The sequence below is a fragment of the Crassostrea angulata genome, chromosome 6, assembly GCF_025612915.1.
Source record: "Crassostrea angulata isolate pt1a10 chromosome 6, ASM2561291v2, whole genome shotgun sequence".
Taxonomy (NCBI): Eukaryota; Metazoa; Mollusca; class Bivalvia; order Ostreida; family Ostreidae; genus Magallana; species Magallana angulata.
The window spans coordinates 18,764,895-18,789,502 of NC_069116.1; the positions used below are offsets into that span (position 1 = coordinate 18,764,895).

General features: G+C 34.1%; 3 protein-coding genes and 1 long non-coding RNA gene across 8 annotated transcripts in view; 2 read left to right on the forward strand and 2 right to left on the reverse strand.

The window, feature by feature from the left end:
• Positions 1 to 2,197, forward strand: part of LOC128188396 (arf-GAP with coiled-coil, ANK repeat and PH domain-containing protein 2-like) — a 32,012-nt gene extending 29,815 nt beyond the window's left edge. For all 3 annotated transcript variants that reach the window (XM_052859416.1, XM_052859417.1, XM_052859418.1), the window contains 3 exons: positions 141 to 190; positions 289 to 341; positions 593 to 2,197. In XM_052859416.1, coding sequence (XP_052715376.1) covers positions 141 to 190; positions 289 to 341; positions 593 to 687 — 198 coding nt within the window. In that variant the 3' untranslated portion in view covers positions 688 to 2,197. The remainder of the gene's footprint in view (positions 1 to 140; positions 191 to 288; positions 342 to 592) is intronic.
• Positions 2,198 to 2,409: 212 nt separating this feature from the next.
• Positions 2,410 to 13,070, reverse strand: LOC128188811 (uncharacterized). 2 transcript variants are annotated; one of them, XM_052860088.1, is made up of 9 exons: positions 12,899 to 13,070; positions 7,719 to 7,840; positions 6,526 to 6,686; positions 4,552 to 5,878; positions 4,198 to 4,335; positions 3,734 to 3,832; positions 3,554 to 3,645; positions 3,283 to 3,410; positions 2,410 to 3,063 (listed from the first exon to the last, which is right to left on the reverse strand). In XM_052860088.1, exons 2-9 carry the CDS (start codon positions 7,831 to 7,833, stop codon positions 2,874 to 2,876), a joined length of 2,250 nt encoding a protein of 749 aa, XP_052716048.1. In that variant the 5' UTR covers positions 7,834 to 7,840; positions 12,899 to 13,070; the 3' UTR covers positions 2,410 to 2,873. The 2 variants fall into 2 exon arrangements, with proteins under 2 accessions (XP_052716048.1, XP_052716047.1); XM_052860087.1 differs by lacking the exon at positions 12,899 to 13,070 and adding an exon at positions 8,296 to 8,576.
• On the forward strand, positions 4,658 to 6,637 carry LOC128188813 (uncharacterized). The gene is made up of 3 exons (XR_008244192.1): positions 4,658 to 4,769; positions 6,219 to 6,305; positions 6,519 to 6,637. It is a non-coding gene; the product is annotated as an uncharacterized LOC128188813 (long non-coding RNA).
• A 3,383-nt stretch (positions 13,071 to 16,453) lies between the features above and the next one.
• On the reverse strand, positions 16,454 to 24,608 carry LOC128188812 (high affinity cationic amino acid transporter 1-like). 2 transcript variants are annotated; one of them, XM_052860089.1, is made up of 15 exons: positions 24,521 to 24,601; positions 22,504 to 22,665; positions 22,010 to 22,129; positions 21,628 to 21,756; positions 21,372 to 21,527; positions 21,109 to 21,248; positions 20,729 to 20,852; positions 20,146 to 20,368; positions 19,901 to 20,040; positions 19,715 to 19,817; positions 19,535 to 19,576; positions 19,214 to 19,335; positions 18,939 to 19,105; positions 18,617 to 18,725; positions 16,454 to 18,049 (listed from the first exon to the last, which is right to left on the reverse strand). In XM_052860089.1, the coding sequence occupies exons 2-15, from the start codon at positions 22,610 to 22,612 to the stop codon at positions 17,928 to 17,930; spliced, it is 1,806 nt and encodes a 601-aa protein (XP_052716049.1). In that variant the 5' UTR covers positions 22,613 to 22,665; positions 24,521 to 24,601; the 3' UTR covers positions 16,454 to 17,927. The 2 variants fall into 2 exon arrangements, with proteins under 2 accessions (XP_052716049.1, XP_052716050.1); XM_052860090.1 differs by lacking the exon at positions 16,454 to 18,049 and adding an exon at positions 18,225 to 18,361 and having other exon boundaries at positions 24,521 to 24,608.

Here is a 24,608-nt window from a genome sequence, read left to right on the forward strand (position 1 = left end):
GCCTTGGATGTTCCATTCTGTACAATATATGTTACAAGTTAATTAAGAAATTGGACTTCAGGATGGGACTGCATTCAGTTTGTCATTAGTCTTGCCTCTAATGTAATGATTGTAACAGTGATATATTTACTGTATTTCAGGATCCTCTCAAGATTGCCATCAGTGCTGCTAATGCTGATATTGTCACACTGTAAGTATCCCAAAGATGTTCAATCTTCATTTTTGAATGAAGAATAGTGAAACTATGACTTCATATTAAAGAGTATTTTGTCTTGTTTTACCTTGCAGACTGAGATTAGCAAAGCTGAATGAGGATATGAAGGAAGATGGGGGAAATCCCGGTAAGGAGATTCTAGATTTATCAACGGTTGTTAATCAATTCATGTATCGGCGAGTCCAATTAATTTATATTATGTCTCAACTTGCTTTTTATAATGATAATAATTTATTGCTTGCTGTAAAAGTGGAAAGCTTTCAAAGTGTTGTTGACATAAACCATAGAATATGACATGGAGCATTACAGATGTTTTCAGTTTTTTAATGGTACATTATGTGATATTAGTTAGTGTGGATTTTCTTTTCTTTTTTTCAGGAGATGAAACATTTAATGATGTGTTCAAAGACTTCTCCCACATGGCATCAGAGAATCCCGAGAAACTTAAACGCAAGGAGAACCAAGATCAATAGCTATAGGCGACTCCCACAGTTTTGTGTGGGGGTCGTGGCCTGGTTACCATAGCAATGACTGTTCTCCAGAGGTAGCCACAGTCAACCATTAAACCTAGTGCAGCCAGCTTTTATAATTGCCACCGGAAAATCTGCGTATCGCCATGAAATTTTTACAAAGCCTTAGAGATTACATGTTTTTCTATTGTTTTTGAGATCTTGAAGATGTATATGTATTTTTCTGCATATTTATATTTATTTTTAACCATTGCTTCACAAGCTTCTGCTGTTGTACTCAGTCTTCGTGTACCAGTAATGTCAACTTGTATAGATATTTGACCATGTTGTCATTGCAAAAAGGTACATGTTTATTAACACATTAAAGTTGTTAATTACATCAATCACAGGTATTTAACAGTTTTTACAGTTACTAGTAATCAGAGATTTATAGTCATTGTGTATTGGAAGCCTATTTTTGGGTTGGTGCGTTTTATAGAGCAAATTAGATATTCCAATAGATTGCACGGGTATTTTTGTTTTATTGATTGCTGAAAACAGACATGGAATGTGTGTAACCCAGTAGGTTTGGTGTATATATGCGTACTGGGATATTTCTACTGTTGAAATCAATTAACAACATTGTTAATTTAAGTAACATGAGGACCATCATGTACAATCAGCTACAATTAATGTCTCAATCTTTTTATATTTCTTTTTTTTTTTGCATTCTGTGAGCATGCTTCATTATTCCTGTTGATGTGCAATAAGTTACTGTACCGACGTCTTTTCCCCTGTTATTTAATGGTGGCATGAGATAAAAAATTTCAGTCTTTACATATAAGAAGTGAGAACTTTTCCCATTTTAACAAATGTACCATTACATTTACGCCAAGATTGGATGAAGCTAGACAGACTTTTAGTATAGCAAAGCACTGTCAAGATCTGTAGAAGTTGCTCTTGTTTCACCAATAGAAATTCTTTTGTTGAAAGGTTTCAAAATGCCCCTGAATGCTGTAGTTTCTCTATACAGACATTCTAATTGATTCAGTATCTCTCAAATCATCTTTGAACAATATTACAACTGCAGTTTTGTTTTGTCAACAGTAATGTTAGAAATATTTTATGGTCTTTGACTGGAATGTTTGGAAATACATGTAGTATTGCTATGGCTAAATCTAGGATCAAATATATATCAATATCATGGATATTTGCTTTGCAGAATTGCATTTTGGGATATAAGGAGCAGTGATTTGAAAGTATTCACATTCCACACAAGCTTAAAGGAATAAACTAAGCAGCTTCCAAGACTAAAAATAATGTTATTGAAGAATTTAGGTTAAGTCGTTGTTTGATTATGGTGAATGGATTTTGTGTGCATCTGTGTGGTAGTGTAAACATTTATACTGTGTGATGTGCTTCTGTCCTACAAATTTAAAAATGTCTAGTCAATGTATTGTTAGCCCTGCTGAAGTCTTACCCCAAAACACAATTCCCTTCTTTGATAAAATAATAAATCTTATAAGCTTACAAATATTTGTTGTAATTTGTAATTTTAATTTCAAGAGTTTTAACCGTTATGGTATGATGCGAGAAAATGTACCGGTAGACAGGGCAAAACTTTCGGATAAAACCCCCATATGGATTTGCCAATTTATGATCAGCTTTTAGCCAACCTGCTAAAGATCTGTGTTACCAAATATCACAACTCGTCGCAAAAAAAAAAAGATGAACCTTATAGTCAACATATATTTGGTCAAGTTTTATTCATATTTTTACCTAATATTTGGAAAATGTATGTACAAAGTTCTTAGTTGAACAAATAGAGATCTTAATTATTGCAAATCAGTTTATATTAAATTAATCAAATCATATCAAATCCAATCACTAATATTTGCGGTAAAAATATTCATTACCAGATACACAGATGAAGAATGAAAATAATTCTTGGTTGCCCTTTACAAAAAAACTTTTTGACTTTAAACCAAATTTTATATTTTGCTCATAGCTACCTAAAAGTTTAAGCTTAGAACCAGTAAAGTATAATTTTGCGTATTGAGAATCATTTTATATATGACTAAAAGGATTTACGATGCAGTAAAGTAAGTTATTTTGTAAACGCAGCCGTTGACTCCACAGTTCCAAAAACTCAAAGAAGCATCTCAAGCACTATAATAAAAGTTAGGGGTCTGCATTTTGCTGCAGGGTCTTTAAAATCCCAGCGTCTCGTTGAGCGTTTCCTGAGTTGACATTTTGAAAGGTCGGGTGATGCTGCTGCGTCTGGAGGCTGCGGGGGCGTTAGAGAAGCTGGAGGAGGTGGATCCAGACGCCATGGAGTGACAGTCCCGGGGCAGCATCCAATTCAATGGCGCCAAGTACCGGTTCTCTTCGGCCTCAAATCTGGTAGATGGAGGAAGTTTAAAATGTGCATAAGGTTTATGGGAAAACGATAATGTTTTCCAATTCTGTTTGTTTCTGTAGTTTATAGTTTAGAGGTACATTGTATATTCAATCATTTTCAAACACATGAGCTTCTTAAATTACCTAAAATACCGGTTGTTAGTAAAACCAAGATTAATGAGCCTGTATTTGCAGTCCCCCTGTTGCTACATTAGATACCTGTAAAGGGCCTTCTGCTCCAGCTGTATGGGCATCCAGGCGGTCCGTCTCCCGGGGCAGTCCCGGGCCGTCACGTCCTCGGACACCCGCCGACCGTTCAGTGTGTACACCTTGATGTTCTTGTTTGTCTGGAAAAAAGCAACAAAAATATCATGAAATGTTGCATATTGGATTTTGTTGTTGTCTTGAAACAAAAGAGCAAAACTACTGAAATGGCACCATGTCTTTTTGGAGAAATCTGCAAACGTGTGTTGGAGATTTTTTTATGTACCTCTGTAGTAATGTAGCCACTCTTTCCCAGGTTATAAGCAATGTGTCGACACAGGAGTTGGTATGTCGTCTCACTCACTTGAATTTGATTAGCTGAAACCAAAACAAATATTCGTGAGAGTTGGTTCCTCTTTGCCAAAATAACGAGAATTAAAGCTTTCGCGGAAGGGAAAACACTTACGTTGTGCGTTGCGGACTATTTTCTTCACGACTTCAAGCAACTCTCCCGATATGTTGTAGCGAGGTTTGGGGAACCCAACTTGTCTACTATATGCTGTACCTGCACAATAAACAGATTTCAGAAGCTATATCACAGTAAACGACACTAGAAGGAACGCCGGATTATTTATTTTTTTTAATAAAGAAGTCGGTTATTTACCTTTGCTAAGCGATTTGGGATTAGATAATCTAACACCAAAGAAAGTATCGACATTGAATAACATGGAATTAACGATTTTGAGGACAGTTGATTAATATAGATACGTTTTTGAAACCCTTTTTTGGTAATATCAGAATGTATTAAAACGGATAGTAACCAAATAGCAATCGATCAATTAACAAACATCGTTCAAACTCTTCATTTGAGGCAATAGTTTAACAACTCAAGAGTATGACTAAATTCGTTCCAAATGTTGGGTGCATTACCAGTATGGATCCCCATTCTGAGCCTCAGCTTGGTCTCTGGGCCTGCCTGGAACTCTAGGTCGCTGCTGATGGACATCAAATCCAGCGCCATGTTCACTATTTCTGACGCATGGCGAGTTATTTGGGCTAATGAAATGCCTGGAGTAATGTTAAAAACAATTACACATAAATTTTTGTGCAATTCACATTTCATGCTTTTCACCCTCATCATCATCATCTTTGCTAGTATAAATACGCCGAAAGACTGTTGTATAGTAAGTATTTAGTGCTCTTTGTAGTACCTTTTGGAATGCCATTCGATTTAGAGTTTCATGGTGCTAACTTTTGAAATTTGAAAATAAAAAGCAGGCTCACCAGAGACAACGGTAAAAGAGTCGACTTCTCGTCCGAGGACAAACACGTCATACAACTGGATTCGTTCATCGAACAGCTTTATAAGATAAGACACCAGATTCACCGTCTCTGATGGAGTGAAGTGTTTAATAGTGCGGGAAAACCCAACGATGTCCGACCGAAAAATGGTCACTTCGTTTGAAGTGGACGGATTTATGTTCTTAGAGGACATCTTTTTGGTAAGTTTATCATAGATACTATGAGTCTCGTGAATCGTCCCCATTGGGTTACTTTTCTGTTTAAATCGATTAATCATCGAAATTCGAGAATTTCGAATCTGTAGATCCCGATCTTCTCCTTCGTCTGATCCTTCGTTGTCCGAAAAGGAGACTTGAACAGGCTCGCAGTGGGAGTCAGTTCTGAACACCGAGGACATCAAGGATATCTTTGAACCTTCTGAGATAAATTCACCGAAATTTGACCTTGGTATCACTTCACTGAGAATGGATTTAAATTCGAGTTGCTCTTTCAACAGTTGATCCGACACCGCGTTATATTTCTGAGATAACTTTTGAATGAGAACAAGGCGGCGCCAAAATTCTACGAAATGCCACAGACAAATCAAAGGTATGGAAAAGAGAACAATGAAATACATTGTCTGAATAATGATGGTCCATTTGTATTCGGACTGCGTGAAACTTTGTAGTTGTTTTAGCTGGCGCTGTGAAATGTTTGTGATTTCATGAACAGACGACAAGTAACCCTGCAGCATCGTGTTAGAACACAAGTCTGAGGATTTGCCGTCTGCTGCTGCGTTGTAAGTTTCCTTCAACAACAGTTCTAACTGAGCGATGGAGTCGTCGGGCGTTTGTTTCAGGAAGAACGACAACAACTGACCCTTCACGTAATTGATTTCGTGGAGCAAATGGTGCAGGTCACTGTGTGTGCCAACGATACAATGGGAATAGAGTTCGATTAAAACATCGAAAGCAGAATAGGAAGCATGGACATACTTCAACGACTGGACCAGCATGGAACCAGTCTTAGGAACAGCTGCAGTGTGCAAGTTCAGGAACGTTGTTCCAGCACAAGAAAAGGATGAAAAGGAACTTTCGGTCGATATATTTCTCCCGTGGTCAAAACTGCTATTCTGGGCGTTTTGTTTCTGAAGAATTGCAGATACTACATTCACTAAGTAGTCCTCGCCGGGACAAACGTGTTCTCTATGCGATAGGAGACTCAACATTTTCTCTTCACAATCCATATCCATAAACATACAGTGGAAATTGTGAATTATTGCTACTGTTGACGAATGGAGATGTACTGCCTCTTCCAGAATTCCCCAAATCTGAAAAAAAGACGCTCAAACTAATACATCTATGGTCAATTTTTGTAGATTATCCTCTACAAAAAGACTGGTGTGGCCGTAAATCCCAAAATTAGAAGAATTTATTTAGCTTAATCTAATATTTTAACTATAAAATGCTTTCTTTGTTGCATAGTTTTCTTATTTAAAATGTATATTGATATTTTTCTTATGACACTTATTCTTATTAATGAATTAAAAATAACTTGTAAGTAAAAGAAACTAAAATATTGTTATAATATACGTAAGTACGTTACATAAAAAGAATGAGTCTGACATCATCATGATTATTTCGTGCAGCCTGTGATTTTTTTTTTTTTAGGTTGCTGAAGGTTACGACCAATCGATAAACTGGTTAGAACTGGATCGTGTAAAGTTTCTATAGAATTATGAATTACAATCAATTTCCGTAAGAAACAGCGGGAGTTATATTTGGTGGATGTAAATACTTAATGATAAACCACGTGGCAATATTCGTTGAGATTTAATTCGTGTGCAAGACAGTGTACTTTATAGTATTCTGACTTGACATGCCCACACACTTAAAATTTGATTATTTTTTTTCAAGTTAATAGCCGATATTTAGTACTTAAGTCTGAAAACAAATCTCTTTTTTTATTAGGGTTTACCTTGTCCAGTTCTCTACTGGAAATGAGGTTGTTAACGAGATCGATGACACAGGGAACCACCAGTAATGCGTACATAACGAAGAGGGCTCCCAGGCACGCCTTCCTCCGGAAACTCCACACCGTCACCGGTTTTTCCCGTAGAACAGCTTTCTTCTTCATATCTATAACAAGTGTACATTATGCATATAGTAAACTGTCACAAATCAAGAATTGCATAATATCACATCAAATAATGTTAAAAGCCACACAGAATTGTATGTTTTTGGCTGTAGCTGAACAACAAAATATAAAGGATGAGATCCCATTACACGTGTCAGCGGCCCCTTTTTATTTGACGAATTCAAGAAAATAACATTTTTAAAATTTTTTAAACTCGACTGAATATTATAAACACAACTTGATTTGCGTCAAAATATGGGTTGTTTTTTGGGTTTTTTTTGTTTTTTTTGGCAGTGATCCATTATCGATGTTTTTTTTTTAACCCAATAACTTCTGGTTTGTTAAAGTTAAAATAATAATTAAATGGAATGAGTGTGCCTTGGCGCATTATGATACACTTTTCTCCTTTTACATAAATCTAGATTTTGTTAAAATACAGTGACAAGCTGAAGGAGAAAAATGTACCTAATTAAGCAAGTGGTTGGATGGTTAACCCAAAAATTGGAATATTTTAGCTTTAATTTAATAAGTTGGTTTTTTTTATCTTTATACCTACAAGCACCTAACGGAGACTACTACGGTGGATATTACTATAGTACTACTAACGGAGACTACTACGGTGGATATTACTATAGTACTACTAACGGAGACTACTACGGTGGATATTACTATAGTATTACTTTGGCTACGACCATCCAGCTCTACTCTACAACTACAATGACTGTGTGTAAATGATGAACCCCAACCATTAATAAAGTTGTATATCATCCATATGATCGTTTTTATGGGGGTACACACATTAAAGATTCAGTAGCAAGAAATAGAAATTAGGTCGTTTATTTTTATTTATTTTTTTTTTTCAATTTTCTAGGGACCGTATTTCGCATCATCTTAATAGGATTTCGGTTTTTTTTAAATCCCTGAAAATAAATGCTTTTTTAAGCAAATGAATTGCTTTATATACTCTATATACAATGCAGTTATGAGAGTATGAATACGGTAAGGCTGATTAAGGTATACAACATATTGCTTACTGATGCCACAGTCCAGTTTCTCCAGCGTGCTATGGAGTTCTAGTCTGCTCTCTGTTTCCGGCATACATGTACTCGAGGGCCTCCGTGTGTAAAAGCGCGAACTCCTTCTGTACATACTGCCACTGCAACCATACAACAAAATACAAATCATGTCGCCAAAAAGATCAGAGTTATTATATAAGTATTAAGTAATGAGGGGCGCGTGAAGCATTTCATGCTGCATTTACGAAACAGGGTTTTCATAAATAATCCCTATGTTAGAAAATTTAAAATTCCTTTTAAATTAATGTTTCAATACATCCAAGAAATACAGACTTTAGAATTTAAAATAAGCCTAAGTAAATCAACAAACACATCTCTGTGCATTTTCTGACATAAAACTTTTTGGTCAATAGCCTTGATTTCTCCTTTCAATGGCTGCTACTGGGAGGAACAACATATTGTAACGTGCAACGCGGTCGAGCTGTGTGTTTTTACACTGGTGTATGTTGCACCAGGTCCGTTAACCTGTTAACTCAGATATTTGTTGGCACGAGAGTAATACGAACAATTTCTTATTGATTGGATAACCACTAACTGTGGTCGACCTGTATCTCCCGCAAATATAAATCACTGTTGTCCTGCCTTTCAAATAATAATCAAATCACTGCGTCAATCTTGCGCTTCCTCCACCTCTGCTTGTGGTACGCCTCTCTGTCTGTGCTTTACTTGTAATGCCTTATGCAGGACTTGTATCCAAGAGAACCCAAACCCAGAGAGAACACAGTAATCTATTCCAATAATGCCTTATTCAGGTCTTATGAATGACAACATCTAAAGTAGCTTCGTACTATTCGTGGTGTTTAAGAAAACGTTGGTTTTACGTTTTGGCAAAACTAAAAATAAAACCAATTTCGTCACAATATTGTTAACCCATGCATGTACCGCTGAGGACAGTAGAAATATGTGAGTACCCCTTAACTACAATATACATTTGCTAATATCATATCGACACATTGTTAATATTTCAATATGAATTAAAGGGACTTAGACACGATTTGAGGTGAAAAATTTCCTTTTTTTTCTTGTGTAAAGAATGGTTTACTTGTGCACTTTGAATGATTGACCAACATTTGAATATTAGAAGTCAAGTTAAAAGTGAGATACAGAGGTAAAAGCTCATTGTTATGTAAACAAAGCATGCGTCTTACAAATAATGTCAAGTAGGAAAATTACCAATTATTTCCCAAATTGACTGGTGGCAAACAAGATAAACTGATTCAATGTGTTCATAAATAATATTATCAACAAAAGAAAGCACCATTTAATTGAATCTTATATCAGTACAACACATATGTAAACAATAACAAGACTTGAGCTTTGTTCACAAAACAAAGAATTCCAAACCCTGTATCTTGCTTGTAACTCGATATTTGACTTTCAAATCTCGAGGAAACATTAACTTTAAAAAAAAAAAATGAAAAAATTGAGCTCAAATAGTGTCCAAGTCCCTTTAAGGGGGATGCTGGGATGTTCGGCCGTCTTGTACATATCTGGACAAAAATTGTAACCATTTCTTTATGTCAAAAACGAACAAATTTGTTGCTAAAAGATAAAAAAGCAATTTAATATGAGTTTACACGCTGTTTTATATGCAAATTGCCCACTTAAGTACATGTACAGAACAGTGTTTTTTTTTTAATAATTTGAACTGCGCATCTGCAAACTTAAATAGAAGATTTAAAAATCTAAAAAATGTTAGACATAGGTGTCCACTCTACACTTTTGTTTATAAAAAGGTTAAACCAGCTTTGTCTCGACTTAAGCTTTAGACCACATGCCTCCTAGGAATTCATCAAACAAATATTTACATGATGAAGCGTTATTTCATATTTTAATGAAATGATGCATCAAAACACATCATACTAGGTTATGGTTTAAAATAAAAAAATTGTTCACTTAAATTTTAAGAAAGGTAAAAGAGTTCCCGGAGAAAACACATACTGTATTTCAATCTCCTTACAACATTCAACAATATTTACAAACTGTCGTAACTTCATTAAAATCTAAATATAGTTAAAATGTCCTTTTTAAACAATTGAGTGAAATCTAGGGTTACAAAATGAAAAAAAAAATGTTCAACATAGGCGCCCACGTAGAATATCGCAATGCTGTTTTCTTGAATCTACTTTGGTGATATCAACTTCACTAGCTATTGTACGCAATCTTTCGAGGATGATGCAGATGTCGTACAATCACGAAAACTTCTTTTCTTCTGGTGTGTGTGTGTGGTGGTGGTTTTTTTGTATATCGTGAACTATTTGCGATCAATAGATAGATAAAGTGGTGACCGGAACTTTTGATTCGGTGTATAAAATCAAACTCGGATGCGTGAAAACACTGCTCTACTTTAATTCCACTCTGCATATGACCGAGTCCAAAGTGTTTTATCTCCCGGATAAACTCCAAGTGTTATAGTTTACTGTAGTCACCGACAAAAGTAAATGTTTACTTTGTTTTGGTTATATGAATGTTACCAAACAAATTATCATAAAATATAGAGATAAAGCAGTTGGAAACAAAAACTTATCTGGGCATGGTAGCAAAAAGAACCTCGGTTTAAGTTTGTATATATTTGGTAACCTGTCTATGAACCAATGGCCATTTTGTTTCTTGAAATTGTATTATGATTTTTTTGTCACCTCGTTTTAACCCAGTGAGATTTATCTTTCATATTTTCATCAATTGAATATTTTCCCCTTATTTCTAAAGTATCAGACTGTGTCCATGTAACCAATGGTGAAGTCGAATTACAATCTAACCATTTTCATTATTTTGTTGGCATGTTAATAAATAATAAATCAATTAATAAATATTGTATAAATGTATGTTTTTGGGAGTTGATTTTAATCAACTCTCCTTTGCAGTTACTCTGGCAAACCGAAAGTGAAACAGTGTTTGGACCTAAGCACAAATCATCACCGCTGACAAGACTTAGTTCTTGAAAATAATAGAAAAATTCGATGTAATGTATGCTGAAGCATTGTTTTTCAAGGAAACTTATCTATAAACACTTTGAAAATAGCCAGATTTTATATAATACGAACAGTTTAGACATTTTTGTAGTCTCATGTGTTCCTACGCCAAAGTTTAATATAGTCTCGTTCAACCAAACGCTCGGCTATCTCCGTAAATCTCCGACAAGCAGAGAGGCTCTCTTGCTTGTGGAAGATTAACGCAGACAGCCGAGCGTCTGGTTGATCGAGATTAGATTTTGATATCAATAGTGCTTGGATCCATACAATTTTTAGAATTATTTCGATTAGTAATACATAGTTTGAAATCTATCTTTAAATATTACACAACATGACTCATATGGGGACTTCTCTAAATTCCTGTCGGAAAAGTCTAAAAATTCATATTAAAAAAAAGTGCGTAATTCAAATACAGACTAGAAACTAATTGCCATGCAAGATAAGTTGATTTTAAAATAAATGATAATTGATAAAATCAACTCCCGTCAGTACTTCAGTACTTTGATTAAAATTGTTGCTACGTCCTGGAGTGAACAAAAAGTCTTTGGCCATGATACCAATCCTCTCAAGGTAATTAGATCTATTTGTTGTAAATAACAACGCACATGCCTTGTTTCCAGTCTAAATAAAAAATAAAGTATTAGTCTTCCTTGATATGACATTAATTTGGGTTTATTACATTTTATCAAAGAGAAAAATGTAAAATTGACATTACAGATTCGCGTTGAAGTATTAAAAAAAATAATAAAGGCCCATGGACCACATTGCTCACATACGCAATAATGGCAATGAATCTGATCAAATCATCTTCATGGTATTAAATATAAATCTCAACAATGTACTATCAAAGCTATATCAGGATGCCTTCATAGAGTAATAAATATATTCAACAAATTATAGTACTACACGTGTAATTTTATCAATGCAGTTCTTGTAAAGATATTTTCTAAACAATTCCCCCAAAACATTTCTATACTATTTTTTAACCATCGCCAAAATTATAAAATCGCTCAAAGTTCTAAGTCCTCAACTCAAATCCTTGCATAAGCTTTTGGTAAAAACTCAGACTTGAGGCTAAGTATTGACTTGAGGAAAGTTGGTGACGTGGGTGACCGTGACGGTGACGGTTTCAATTGAAACTAAAATGTATTTCTATATTTCTTTGAACCTCTCCTTGAGGTTCCAAGTATAGGTCTGGAGGTCACAGTTTTAACAGTTTAAAATCTACACTATCTTAGGATACTTGCCTTGCAAAGTTAGTCACATATTGTAGCATCGTTACTCTCAAGATGCGTGTTCCTATATCAAACTTAGAACCCAATACCTAAGAATGCTTTTACACAAGTTTCAACTTTTCTGGATGAATGGTTTATGAGAAGAAGATTATTTAAAGATTTTGTTTTTAATTCATTTCTATGTATAAAAAATTCATCACCCATTGTTGCCCCACCCTACCCAACAGACACCTGACACCTTGTCCCTGGGAATCATGATTTAATCAAACTTGAATCTACATTCACGATGATGCTTCCCACAAGTTGAAACTTTTCTGACCAAATGAATTTTGAATTTTTTTTTAAAATCCAAACAAAATGTCCAAAAAATAATAATAGTGGTTCTGAAAAAGAAGATGAAAATGTGAAGAGAACGAGAAAGCTCGCTGCTATGTGATACATTTATTGAATGATGGAACCCCCCCACACACACATATACACACAAACCAAACAAAAAACAAAATAAAGATCAAACAAAAAGGACAAAAACAAAATTCTAGAACCGCGATTAAGACGACAGCACATGTATGTACGATCCAATTCTCTAAAATACCAACCTGCCCTTACAGTAGGAAATACAAACTCCTTTTGCCTTATTATAAAACCTACAACGTACCGAAATATACTAGAATTTTATATTCGATCGACTCAAATAAATACAATATAAACTCAAAACTAGCTGGGCAGATAGTTGCGATATTTTCTGGATTACTCTGGAACACTGAAGACATTAAGCAGGTGCTGCCTATGTTTTACGTAATTAACGATTTCCTCTTTACGGTAGTCAGTGACGTTAATGAAAAATTAAATCACAAATTTATGAATAATATGTGAGGGACCCACCCCGCTATACCACCATCTGTACGTCTTATCTAATAAACACAAGACTTACTTGGATCTTTGTATGCTCCGACCATGTATACCTATGACTTTCCGGCATCACAAACTGAAGTTCTACAGAGATTCATATACAATTATCACTTCATTAGCGCGGATTGTCAGTTACAATCCAAGAAACCGATTGGAAAGACATGTGTAAGCATAGCTACTTAAGAATGGGTTTGAGAGGATTATAGAATCTATTAAGTTTACAAGTACAAATGACATTGAAATTGGTCATCTTGACATTACACAACTCATCAAATATTACGAAGAACGTGAGAACATGTATTTTTCGGGCACGTAGAAAGGGGGGGGGGGCAGATATTAAAACAGACACTTTTGAATTTTGACGACCCCCCCCCCCCCCAAGTGTTTGGAGTTTAAAATTTGTACTTGAGTTTAAAATCATACGGGAATTTGAAATATAGACCAATATTTTAAGTAACCAGGTACTCCCTCCTTCATGGCTTAAGAAATGATTTTTGAAGTTTGGCGAAGTGCATGTTTTTTTCGGTGTTTTTTTTTTTCTTCTTTTTTATTTTTTGGTTGTCAAGATTTTGGGGGTCGCCCCTCCCCTTTCACAATCGATGCTACGTTACTGTTCTTATATTTCTAAGGGTTCAGCTCAACCCATAAACCGTGACTGTAAGAAATGTTTATCATATTGTATGTCTGTGGTAATATATAAAAACCATTTTTGATTTCTTTTCACTCGTAACTATCAAATTTAAGAGACAGCTCATTTTTGCGCAAAAATACCAGGAAATAACAATTTCCGACAACTTTTTAAATGTTGCTGTATAGTGTTAAAATGAGATCTTTTTTGTTTTATTTATTAATTTATTAAAACGAAATTTATGCATTTTAAAGTCTAAAAATTCAATATTGGAGATATCTAAAGAAAATTGGATGCAAACGGGGATAACTGTAGCACAGTGCACGTTCCACACTAAATCTCGTTGTCAACAGCTTGGATCCATTTAATCTATAGGGCAAAAAAAAAAACCTCCCCCAAAAGTATGGTTGGAGCAGACCGTTTTACATTTTTTAATAAGATCGTTCTCTTAAGCAGTAAATGAAGTTCATTCTGTAGAGTGTCTGTTTACGAAACAGCGTTAAGTCTCTTGAGCCACCCCCTCCCCCGAGATTTGTTAGAGAGGGAAAAAAACTTTTGAGACGAGATTTGCCTTGTATATACCGTACTATATAGTATATACCATAAAGATTTGCAAACCTTTCATTCGGAAACATCTCATCGATCGTTTTTAACTTTTTGGAGGGGAGGTCACCTACCTCAATATCTTGAAAAAAGGGTTGCGATTAACACTTCACCCGTTGGGGTTGGGGTTGCCGTTGCATCGTAGTTAAAGTTTATTTATGTAACCAAAAGTATTAAACGAAGATTGGTTGCCATGTGAACAAAAAAATACGCGAAAGTATTGTTAAAATTATAACAGATTAGGTTGTGGGTACAAGATTGCCACAAGGGCGCTTGTAACTGCCACAAGATTAAACAAGAATTTGTCATTTTCTTTTATACAAATGTCGACGAGCTTCAATGTTTGAAATTAATACAAATATTTGATGGGCAGGTGTGTTGAATCAGTAATTGTAAGTCACGTCGTCATGAAAACGCATTTAATTAATACAGTCTGTTCGCATCATAAAAAAAAACCTTGGTCCAGACTAAAACGAAAAGTGTGTCCACTTCTACATATATTAACATTGTCATAACACATATACACTTGATTTTTAACGCTTATTGAATAATTAAGTATTGCATTATGATAATCAAAATTACAAAGCAAGAGGTCTGCCGGGGTATCAAAGCCTTTAGATGGACCTGTCATGGAGTCTCGTGTTTGCATTTTTAGCATTTTAAGCTTCATTTTGTCTAAACCCTAATCCAAGACTCCTCTGACGGTTACCCCCGGTGTTTGCAAACATAAAATCTATTAAGGGGGTAAGGGTTGGTTGAGTACCCTAGTTCCAGGGGTCAAATACAATAAACTTTTGGTAAAAAAAAAAGACACGCAGGCCTTTAAGGTGTAATATCCCTCTGCTATTAATTTTGTCATAAATTTTTTAAAAAATTTCATATTGATTTTCATCAAAGTCAATATCAATCGATTCATATGAAACAAATTTTAAGTGATGAAGCGCTGCTAGATTTTTCAAAATTTGATAAAATGTCTAATCATGATATGAAGAAAACTAGACATAGTGATTAGAAAAAACAAAATTTTACCATCGCAGCATAAAATTAAAAATCCAAAATGTATATGAAAATAATATATAGTTATATACATTTTCAATTCATATTACAAAACATATTGAAGCGCTGCATTTTAGTTCAGAATAGCACTTTGTTGTATAGGTTTTCAACAAAAATTGCTTCAATCAGCAAGAGTTATCTTTCTTTATCATATTACATACATGTTTTACACACAGTGAAAGAAAAATTGCCACAGTTTCTTAAATTTCAGAAAAGGTTTTCTTTTTTAAATTTGGATAAGATAATAGTAAATGGATATGTATATTTAAGAAATCCTAAAAATGTAAACCAGAGCATTTTGCTATGTAACACAAAAAGGGGATCGAGTGAATAATCTTCCAGTAATTGGTATGATATCAATACAGGGATATACTGTCTTGAATCAAATGAGCTGATATATTAGGGGTTTTTTTTCAATTGTTTTCCCATATCTGCTCCCTCAGAATAAAAAAGCTTTATTCAATTTAAACATTTGAAATGTTATAAGATTTAATTAAACGATTTCAACTAAGTCTAGAATTTGTAATTGTCTTGGTCACATTTTTCCCAATTATAATTCATTCAGCTCTGTGAACGAGTTATAGATAGAGAAATAAAAATATTCAATCCAAATATTCTCTGGCCTAAAACATCAAACATGTACAGTACATGTACTGAACAAGTACATAAAATTTAGTTATATTTAAAAAAAAGAATAAATCCATTGGGGGGGGGGGGGGGAGAGAGGGAGGAATACTCATGTAGATATTGCCTCATAAATACTTTATCATAATGATACATTTCTTGTAATATTTTGTAAAAGTTTTTTTTTACTTTTTTGCCCCCCTGCTTCAAAGGAGCCATGGGGTTCAGTTCTAATTTTCTTTTTCTATCTTTGAATTCAAATAAGTGTATCGCCTTCCAACATAAATTGGGACCATGCACCACCTCCCTTGTTGTAATATGCATTAATAATTGTGAGTTAACAGAAACAAATTGATATTATTTTCTACAGAAGTTATCTCTCTTATCAGAGGGACATTCCACCTTAATGGTCAGTCTTTCATAATATTCAGTTACATTTATAATGCACACAACATGCATACAATTTATTGCTACTAGCAAACACACTGCAAAGGAAATGAAATTAGATTCTTAAAAGAATATATATTTTAATAAAACATGACCAAGCAACAATTTACCCAAGTTCTTGTAGCTTTCAAGATGTTAAAATGTAAAACTGTTAATGGACGACGCACGACCAACGACAATAGGTCAGCCACCCTAGTGACCCAGTGACCTAATCAAATACATTTTCAAGTTCTTTATTTCCGTAAGACAATCGTCTCAAAGGTTTTCATATTAAAACATAACATAGGAACATGATAAGTACATACATCACAGACTGACAAAAAAATAGTATATTAACTATATGGGATTAGAGAAGAAGATTTTCAAAGAGTTAATACATTTTTACTATATGGCCATATTGGCCCAACCATAGGGTCTGAACCCCTGACCTTGGTGCCATGAATTTTACAATATTGGTAGATGGCTTTTTGGAATTCATGCATTTATATTTTTTTTTGCCACGTGCCTTGAAGTAAAGAAGGAGAATTTTGAAATTTGTCATTCTTTGGCCCTGTCGTAAGGTCATAAACACAATTTAGATACCCTTTATATTTAGATGCTTAAAACCAAAAATGGTAACAATTGGTCTTTTAATAGTTTTCAAGAAGTTAAAAAATTAATGTAAAATTGTTAACGGACGTCACGAAGACCAAAGGAAACAGACAATAAACAAAATGGAGTATCCGTTAGAACAAAAAATAAAACACTATTTTATGAGATTTGAATTCTTAGAAAATTGAAAGGTACACATATCATAATATAGTTATCACCTGATCTAATTATGTATCAAAAGAGTAAGAAAAATGAACCGATAAAATGTTTTGCCAACGAATGTATCTTCTATTATTTTCATTGAAATGCCAGATGCAATCATCATTGAAACAAAATAACATTATGGTAGGCCATACCTTTATATGTTTTGTTTTAAAGCACATTGACAAGAGTATCATGGTTGGAAAGAATCATGACACTATTTGAAGATTTTGGCATGCAATTAATCATTTCAATTTTACCAGTTTCAATTATGAACCCATTATAGCCCTTGAAACGGATAATTTGGTTAATATACATTAAAAGATGATATTTGAAAGAAACATTACATTTAAGAACAGTTGGTATGATCACTTACTTATTCTTTTTACAATGGACAGTAACCATTTTCTTAGAGAAGTTTCCCGTAAACTGACTTGATTTATAGGTAGTCATGCATGTATATTTACATCTAATGTAAACATTATAATCATGACTATGCATAAAAAAAGCTGTCAACTACAAATAATCATCAATAATATGATTAAGAATTCTATTGTCTTATTGTCTACAACACTTTGATAGTTGACTCCCAAGTACCCAAGCAACCTGCCAGGTGCAAGGCACCTACTGTTGTGAGTTTCTGTGTTCTCTCTCCCCGTGACTAAAATGTCTATCAACAAGACTAGTATTTAACTTCCATGATTGACTCCATAAATAAAGTTCACATTTAAATCCACCATCCACATTAAATATCACTTTCATCACATACAATGACGATATATAATATCACAGCTAACAAATAATAAAAATTTATGGAATTCTTTTTTAAAACCTAGCTGCTTTGATCCAATCACACAAAATTGATTTATTCAGGAAGATTCTTGTTTTAAATCTGCATGCTCTATTTGAGGAGAGGGCGTGTTTCATTCTGTTCGTCCTCTCTTTCGTTCACAATTGTGAAATTTGGCAGCGTTTCATTTACAAGACTGAACCAAACTCCATAGGCAAAGTAGATAATGAACCCTGGAAATTGACAGAGCAAAAATCCAATAAAAATACTCTTCATAATTTAAATAATCTCTTGTAAAATAACTCTGTAAATCACTTGCTGCATTTAAAGGCACCATCAATAGAAAGAGATATTAAAGCATGAAATTTCTATGAAGGAATTTCTGAAGGGCTAAGATCTATTTTCATGGTCACTTTCTTCATCTTCACTAAAGATATTGTCATCGCTGCTCTCGTCTTGGTCTGATCACGGGGAGAGAGGAATGTGTTCGTCGTGCTGAGATTCTACACTGTGGTGGAGACTGTATGAGAAATAGATTAAAAAGCCTGGAAGGAAGGAAAATAACAGGTCATAGGTCAAAGTGCAAATGCTGAGGTCAAACTTGGTCATTGCAAGAGAAAGGCATTGCATTTGCATTTTTCTTGTGTGAAATATTTTAATGTAAAGGCTTTGTGAATCAGCTGTGCATAGGAATAAAAAAAAGATATAGCAAATATTTCAATTTTTACTGTTTGCAGCTCAACAAGAACTATGATATTGAAATGTGAAAGGATGAGGGATTCTGATTCCATGTCACCTACCCAAAAACATCCAAACTCCAAACCTGATCCAAGTGGCAGATGACAGTTTGAGCATTAGATAAACGTTAACAAAGACACTGATCACAGGTAGGATTGGAAGAAGAGGCACCTGTATCAAAATGAAAAACATATTATCAGATGTTGTAAAACACATGTACTTCAAAATTCAAAACTATTGTTGCAAACATTCCCTTCAACATTAGTTGGCACAGCTGTACCACATGTACCACCATCAAGTTGTATGTTCAGATTTTGCTTCACATCTTGGTGCCCAATTCACATGAATAAACTGGAAGTGGTGAGGTTTGGTTTTCAAACTTACCTTAAAGTTGACTAAATCCTGATTTTGGGGTTGTAGCCATGTTGAATAAACAAGAATGAATATGAGGAGACCAACAACACTAACTAGTGCTATGGACCACCAAACACCAGATGAAATGAAGTCCTCAAGAAAAATGAGTATTAAAGACTCGGCAATGATCAACACACCTGAAAGGAAATTAAATTAGTGTTAAGTTAACTTCAATCACTTAACACTTGTTACAGTAAATATTATTTCATCTCCATGCACCTATCCAATTTTATAAGGATACTTACATATAATGGTGATATTCCAAAATGAGACAGTTTCTGACAGGTGAGTAGGAGCGAGAAGTTTATGGTTGATCATTTGTTGTAAATATCCGACTGAACTGGTGTCATTTAATATCAATGAATCTCTGGAAAAACATGCAACAAATAATTAGACATAAGAACATGAAAAATGTGAAAAATTTCTTTTACAGGTAAGTTGAATATTTGTATAACAACAAAGAATTTCAAATCTTTATCACTAAAATATTCAAAGGTCTAACAAAGTCCCTGGCATTTAGGAAGCTAAATTATTTGGGATACATTTATTAATGTTGTTTGTCTCACCCGTCATCTGCCCTGTATTGGTTAAAGGAATTCACTCTGTACCTGCAAATGAAAACCAGTTTTTTTTTCAAACTCCTTCAATGGGTACATAATAATAAATAGCTAACATTGAAAATGAAGTGGAAAAATGAATTGCTTTACCTAATCTTAGATTAATTCTAAATGATCAGACATATTTACCTTAACAATAAAACACTAACAGCTACAAGAGTATATGCTAACAAGGTTCCTATGGACATCATGTCCACTAGCTCTTTAAGGTCAAACATCATTGCCATGAACCCTGTTTTAAAAAAAAAAAGTTAGAAAAATATTCTTCCTTATTTGATTCAAACAAATTTCCTTTTTTCATTAAACTTCAGTCACCTGCAAACAGTCCAGACAGAAGCGTGCCTGCCACAGGTGTTTTAAACCTCTCACTAACAGTACCAAGAAACTGAAAGAGTAGACCATCACTGGCCATTGCATAGATGACTCGGGGCAATGGAAACATGGCACCAAGGAGACTGAAACAATTATAATCCTTTGTCATCATTTGTTTTAAATAATGGAGTAAATCTTTTCAATTTCTGAATAGAAAACAAGGTCTTGAGCCCTTCCTGAGATTTTACCTGGTGGAGAGACCACATACTGCCCCCACAGCTATGATATATCGGGCCACGTCCCAGCCCACTTGAGAGAAGACCTCGGGGAGGGGAGCATCATGGTCTAGGAGGTAGTAAGGACTCATCAGAGTAATGGCTGCCGATACTCCAAAGTAGGCCAGGAAACACCCAAATAGAGACAGGACAATGCTGATGGGGATGGCTTTCTGTGGGTTCTTGACTTCCTCCCCTGTTAAAACATACTAACGATTCAAAGAGGCAATGATTTGATGATAAGATTTGCGACAACATACTGTCTTATTATATATAAGGTTGTTGCAGCGACAAAATAAGTGTAATTCTTTTTATACAATTAGATGAAACAAAATAAACTTTTAAATTGTCAGAATTTCTGTGTCTGAATAGCATGAAAATTATTTTAAAAGTCGCTGAAAACAGATTTATAAGAACATGTACCAAAATGTACCAGTAAATAAGGTGCATGTGTATCAAGAAAGGGACTGAATAAAGCAAACACATGTACTAGGAAAGCTGTCACAGCTGTATGCAGTGGGGAAATGTAAACATCACTTTCTTATCTTTTTCTAACCTGTAGTAGCGATACAGTCAAATCCCACAAAAGCATAGAAACAAGTAGCTGCTCCCGACATCACTCCCGAAAAACCAAATGGGAGAAATCCACCATCTCCTGCTTTGTCAGTTGTAGAGTTCAGCTGTCAGACAAAAAGCATATACTATTGCAAGAAGCGAAAGATTTACATATGAAATCTGAATTTCCTTAGTGTTGCCACTCTGAATTACGTACTATCGTAATATACTTTAGAATCACTTTTTTCCTTAATTCTACGTAGCGAGAATTACCACACATCATAATCTTATTTTTGCCAAAAACTTGATTTCTAAACATTTCAATGCATATCAAAGGATTATCATATTGTGATTTTTAAAAAAAAAAAAAACCCAACAAACCGCAGGTTTAGGTAGAGACCAATTACTCAGGTCTGCCTTAATGAATCCACAAATGACAACATACAACACCACCAGAAGGTTCACTCCTGTGAAAATGTTGTTAAACCTTGAGGATTCTTTCACTCCTAAAGTTAGTATACCTGCAAGTTAATAATAGAGTTTTACAGATAAAAATATAACAAGATCCATAAGTTATCAGAGAGATTAATTCAATAAGACTGCCATCTTTTCAAAAACAAAAGTTTTACAGATAAATTACATACATGTGAGTAGGAGGGTGATGCCAAAAGCAAAGAAATCTGGATAAGGAGATAGACCCCCAATACTCATGGGCATGTTGTCCCTGAAGAAGGTTTGGATGGATTTATGGATCAGTGAATCAAAGTACGAGCTCCATGCACGAGCTACGCTAGCCGTCCCTGAAAAACAACAAATTACAAGATTTTACAAAACTAGATATCATAAAAGAATGATTTGACAAGGGCATGTTTTTTTTTTAATTTTCCTGTTCTGACTTACCTATCACATACTCCAGGATCAGGTTCCACCCAATGACAAAGGCCATGAACTCTCCGACTGTGACATAACTGTACACATAGGCTGACCCTGTCTTAGGGACCCTGGCTCCAAACTCAGCATAGCATAAACCTTTAAAATCACAAGTGATGGCAATCAGCATTTAAAGGACCATTTGATTAACAAGTAAACTAAGTGTACAATATTTGTATAATGCATTGGCCCGAATTACCATACTAATCTCCACAAAATTACAAATGAATTAGGACATCATGATAAATCTCTCCATCCTCATTTCATAATCCCACATAAAATATACTTTATCAAATTAATACAGATCAAGTCAGCTGATTACAGTTATGCAACAGCCCTGATTGCGCAATACCTGCTAACACCGAGGCTAAAGCTGCTATAAGGAACGACAGGATGACAGCTGGGCCCGCTGTGTCTTTGGCTACCTGACCAGCCACAACATAGATCCCAGCTCCCAGGGTACTCCCTATCCCTGCAAAATACAGTAATTAATATTTAGATTAGGAAAAAGTAGATTACATTCAATTCTCAATATGTAAAACTCAGAAAAATGTTCAGCTCATGTATAATACAACTCAAAAGTTGTTTTTTTATTCAAGGTTACATAAGTATTACTCAATTTACCATGTAATGATTTAATGTTTGGAGCTGATCGTGGAAAACAAACAACGAAAATGGACAAATTTATGGATGATGCCAATCTGCATCTATCAGAAATTCTCTAACCTTTGTGTTTATATTGCCCATGCAGTTTGCTTATCACTTCATTTAAAGATATACATGTATTGTTACAGGAAGTAGAAATTCAATAATAATCCAGAAGAAAACTACCATTAGCGTACATACCTAGGGCAGTTAAATCTAATGTGGTCAAACATCTGGATAACTTGGTGTCTGTGATACTGAAGGGATCCACATACTTTTTCCGCACTAGTTTGCGAAGGAAACTTGACATCACTTTTATGAATCCAAAGCTAACTATGGTACCATTTGTCTATAAATAATAATCTAGATAAAAATAAAAAACAAACCATTTGATCTTAATCATTATTCACATAAACTACATCTTAACTTACATCTGATAGAAAGTAATATATCAAATACATGTTTGTGCATTGTTTCTTTGGATTTGAACTTTTCTACATTATTTGTCAACATAATGGTAACTCAATGGGTACCTATGCTGTTTATTCATTAAAAAAAAAAGATGAATCATATTCTAAATCAACAATATTAAAATAGCAAAGTTGGTGCCATTGTTGACATTTTTGCAGATTTGTATACATTACTGCACATCCTGTTAAATGGATATAAATGAATCAGTTGTGTACACACAAAAAAAATTCACTGATCTATGTATGATAGTTATCCTTTATCTTAAATGTAGAGCTGTAAGAGGCATTAATGGCACCAAGGTCAATGTTAATTTTAACATTTTTAATGTCACAGTTCTAGATTTTGAACTATTACATGAGTCCTGTTCATGTACAAAATACATGAAATGTCCTAAATAGTCAATCATAATCAAATATCATTTCCAGACATCAGCGTTTCCGATAGGAGACACATAAATTTGTGGCTTGCAATATAAGGAATTTTACAACTCCGACCAGAATCTTTACATATTCGCAAAGGAAATCCTGAGAAATGGGATCTTGGAAATTAGGTGAATTTGTAGAAGTTGTTTAATGTATATTAAAAGAACGGGTTTCCACAATCGTTCATCCATAGACTGTAACTGTTAATAGTTAAGGAATAAGGAATCGTTCTTTGAATATTATGAGGTGATAATTTCAGTCGGGGCATGGTCAAATCCAACAAAGCCCCAAGGGCTTTATGATAGATTTGACCACGACCGAAATTATCACCTCAAAATATTCAAAGAATGATTCCTTATTACTTATATTTATATTATTTCCAATTTGTACACTTTAAAACAACATCATTTTAACACCACTATTTTTTATGTAGCACATGCTTTGTATTACTACGCGACGCAGCCAATACAGTTTCTCGGTTATGCTGTAAGACACGCCCATTTTGTGTCACTTAAGTTTAATGAAGTTACTGGGTTCAAAATTGATTCGTTAAATTAAATGTTATCACAGACAAAAACAGTTGAAAATGTAAATTATTATTATCAATCAATCACAGTAATTGCTTTTTGGCAACTCTTTTTTTACTCTTATTTACATGGTTTACTTTATCTACATGAGCACTGTCATAATCTGGGTTAAATACAATGGAAGATCACTTCACACAAATTCCTAAAATAAGTTTACTGAGAGCTAGCAAACAAGGACTGCATTGTATGAATTCTGGTTTTGTACATCAACCTGTGATTTGATCAAATTTACCATAATTGTAAGAAAAATGAATAAAACTTACTCAACCTACAATAATCTAAGTACTGTCTTGTTTTTAAATTTAAGACACATATTTGGTGTTAGTTTACAATAATTTGGGATTTTAAAAAGTTTGTGTGGGTAGCTCAATTTTTTTTATAACTTAAATTTATATATAAATTTAAAATAATTTAAATTGACCTGCAGTTGAGGGAGATGACAAATTGAATATGTTACATTTCTATATAATATTGTAAAAATAAATAGCTGTGACAAGTAATAATTAATTTGAAAGAGTGATGCACCAATTTTTTTAGAAGCAATTCTTTTAGAACAATGGATTATTTTTATGAACATATTTAAATTTAAAAACAAGCATCTGATATCAATTTTAATATAAAATTACTTTTTAATGTAAAAATCCTGTAACCATAACAATTTATAGAGAATTACAAATTGTTTGTCATTTAACTTATATAACAGTTGGTAACTACACAAGTAGTATATATGATACTTACCTCTCTTCACATACAATATCCAAGAAAAGCAGATTTCTTAGTACATTTAAATAGTAATGCATGTCCTAAATCTGAACATGTATATCAT

What these genes read in the sequence shown, in the direction of transcription:
- LOC128188811 (XM_052860088.1), bottom strand. Translation starts at nt 7,833, where the DNA reads ATGTACAGAAGGAGTTCGCGCTTTTACACACGGAGGCCCTCGAGTACA. An exon ending in GTGGCTACATTACTACAGAG is followed by an intron (nt 3,411 to 3,553) that starts GTACATAAAAAA and finishes GCTTTTTTCCAG; the next exon opens with ACAAACAAGAACATCAAGGT. An exon ending in GAGCAGAAGGCCCTTTACAG is followed by an intron (nt 3,064 to 3,282) that starts GTATCTAATGTA and finishes TCCATCTACCAG; the next exon opens with ATTTGAGGCCGAAGAGAACC.
- LOC128188812 (XM_052860089.1), bottom strand. Translation starts at nt 22,612, where the DNA reads ATGTCAAGTTTCCTTCGCAAACTAGTGCGGAAAAAGTATGTGGATCCC. An exon ending in GTTAGTGTTTTATTGTTAAG is followed by an intron (nt 19,577 to 19,714) that starts GTAAATATGTCT and finishes TTTCATTTGCAG; the next exon opens with GTACAGAGTGAATTCCTTTA. An exon ending in AGGATTTAGTCAACTTTAAG is followed by an intron (nt 18,726 to 18,938) that starts GTAAGTTTGAAA and finishes ATTTTGATACAG; the next exon opens with GTGCCTCTTCTTCCAATCCT.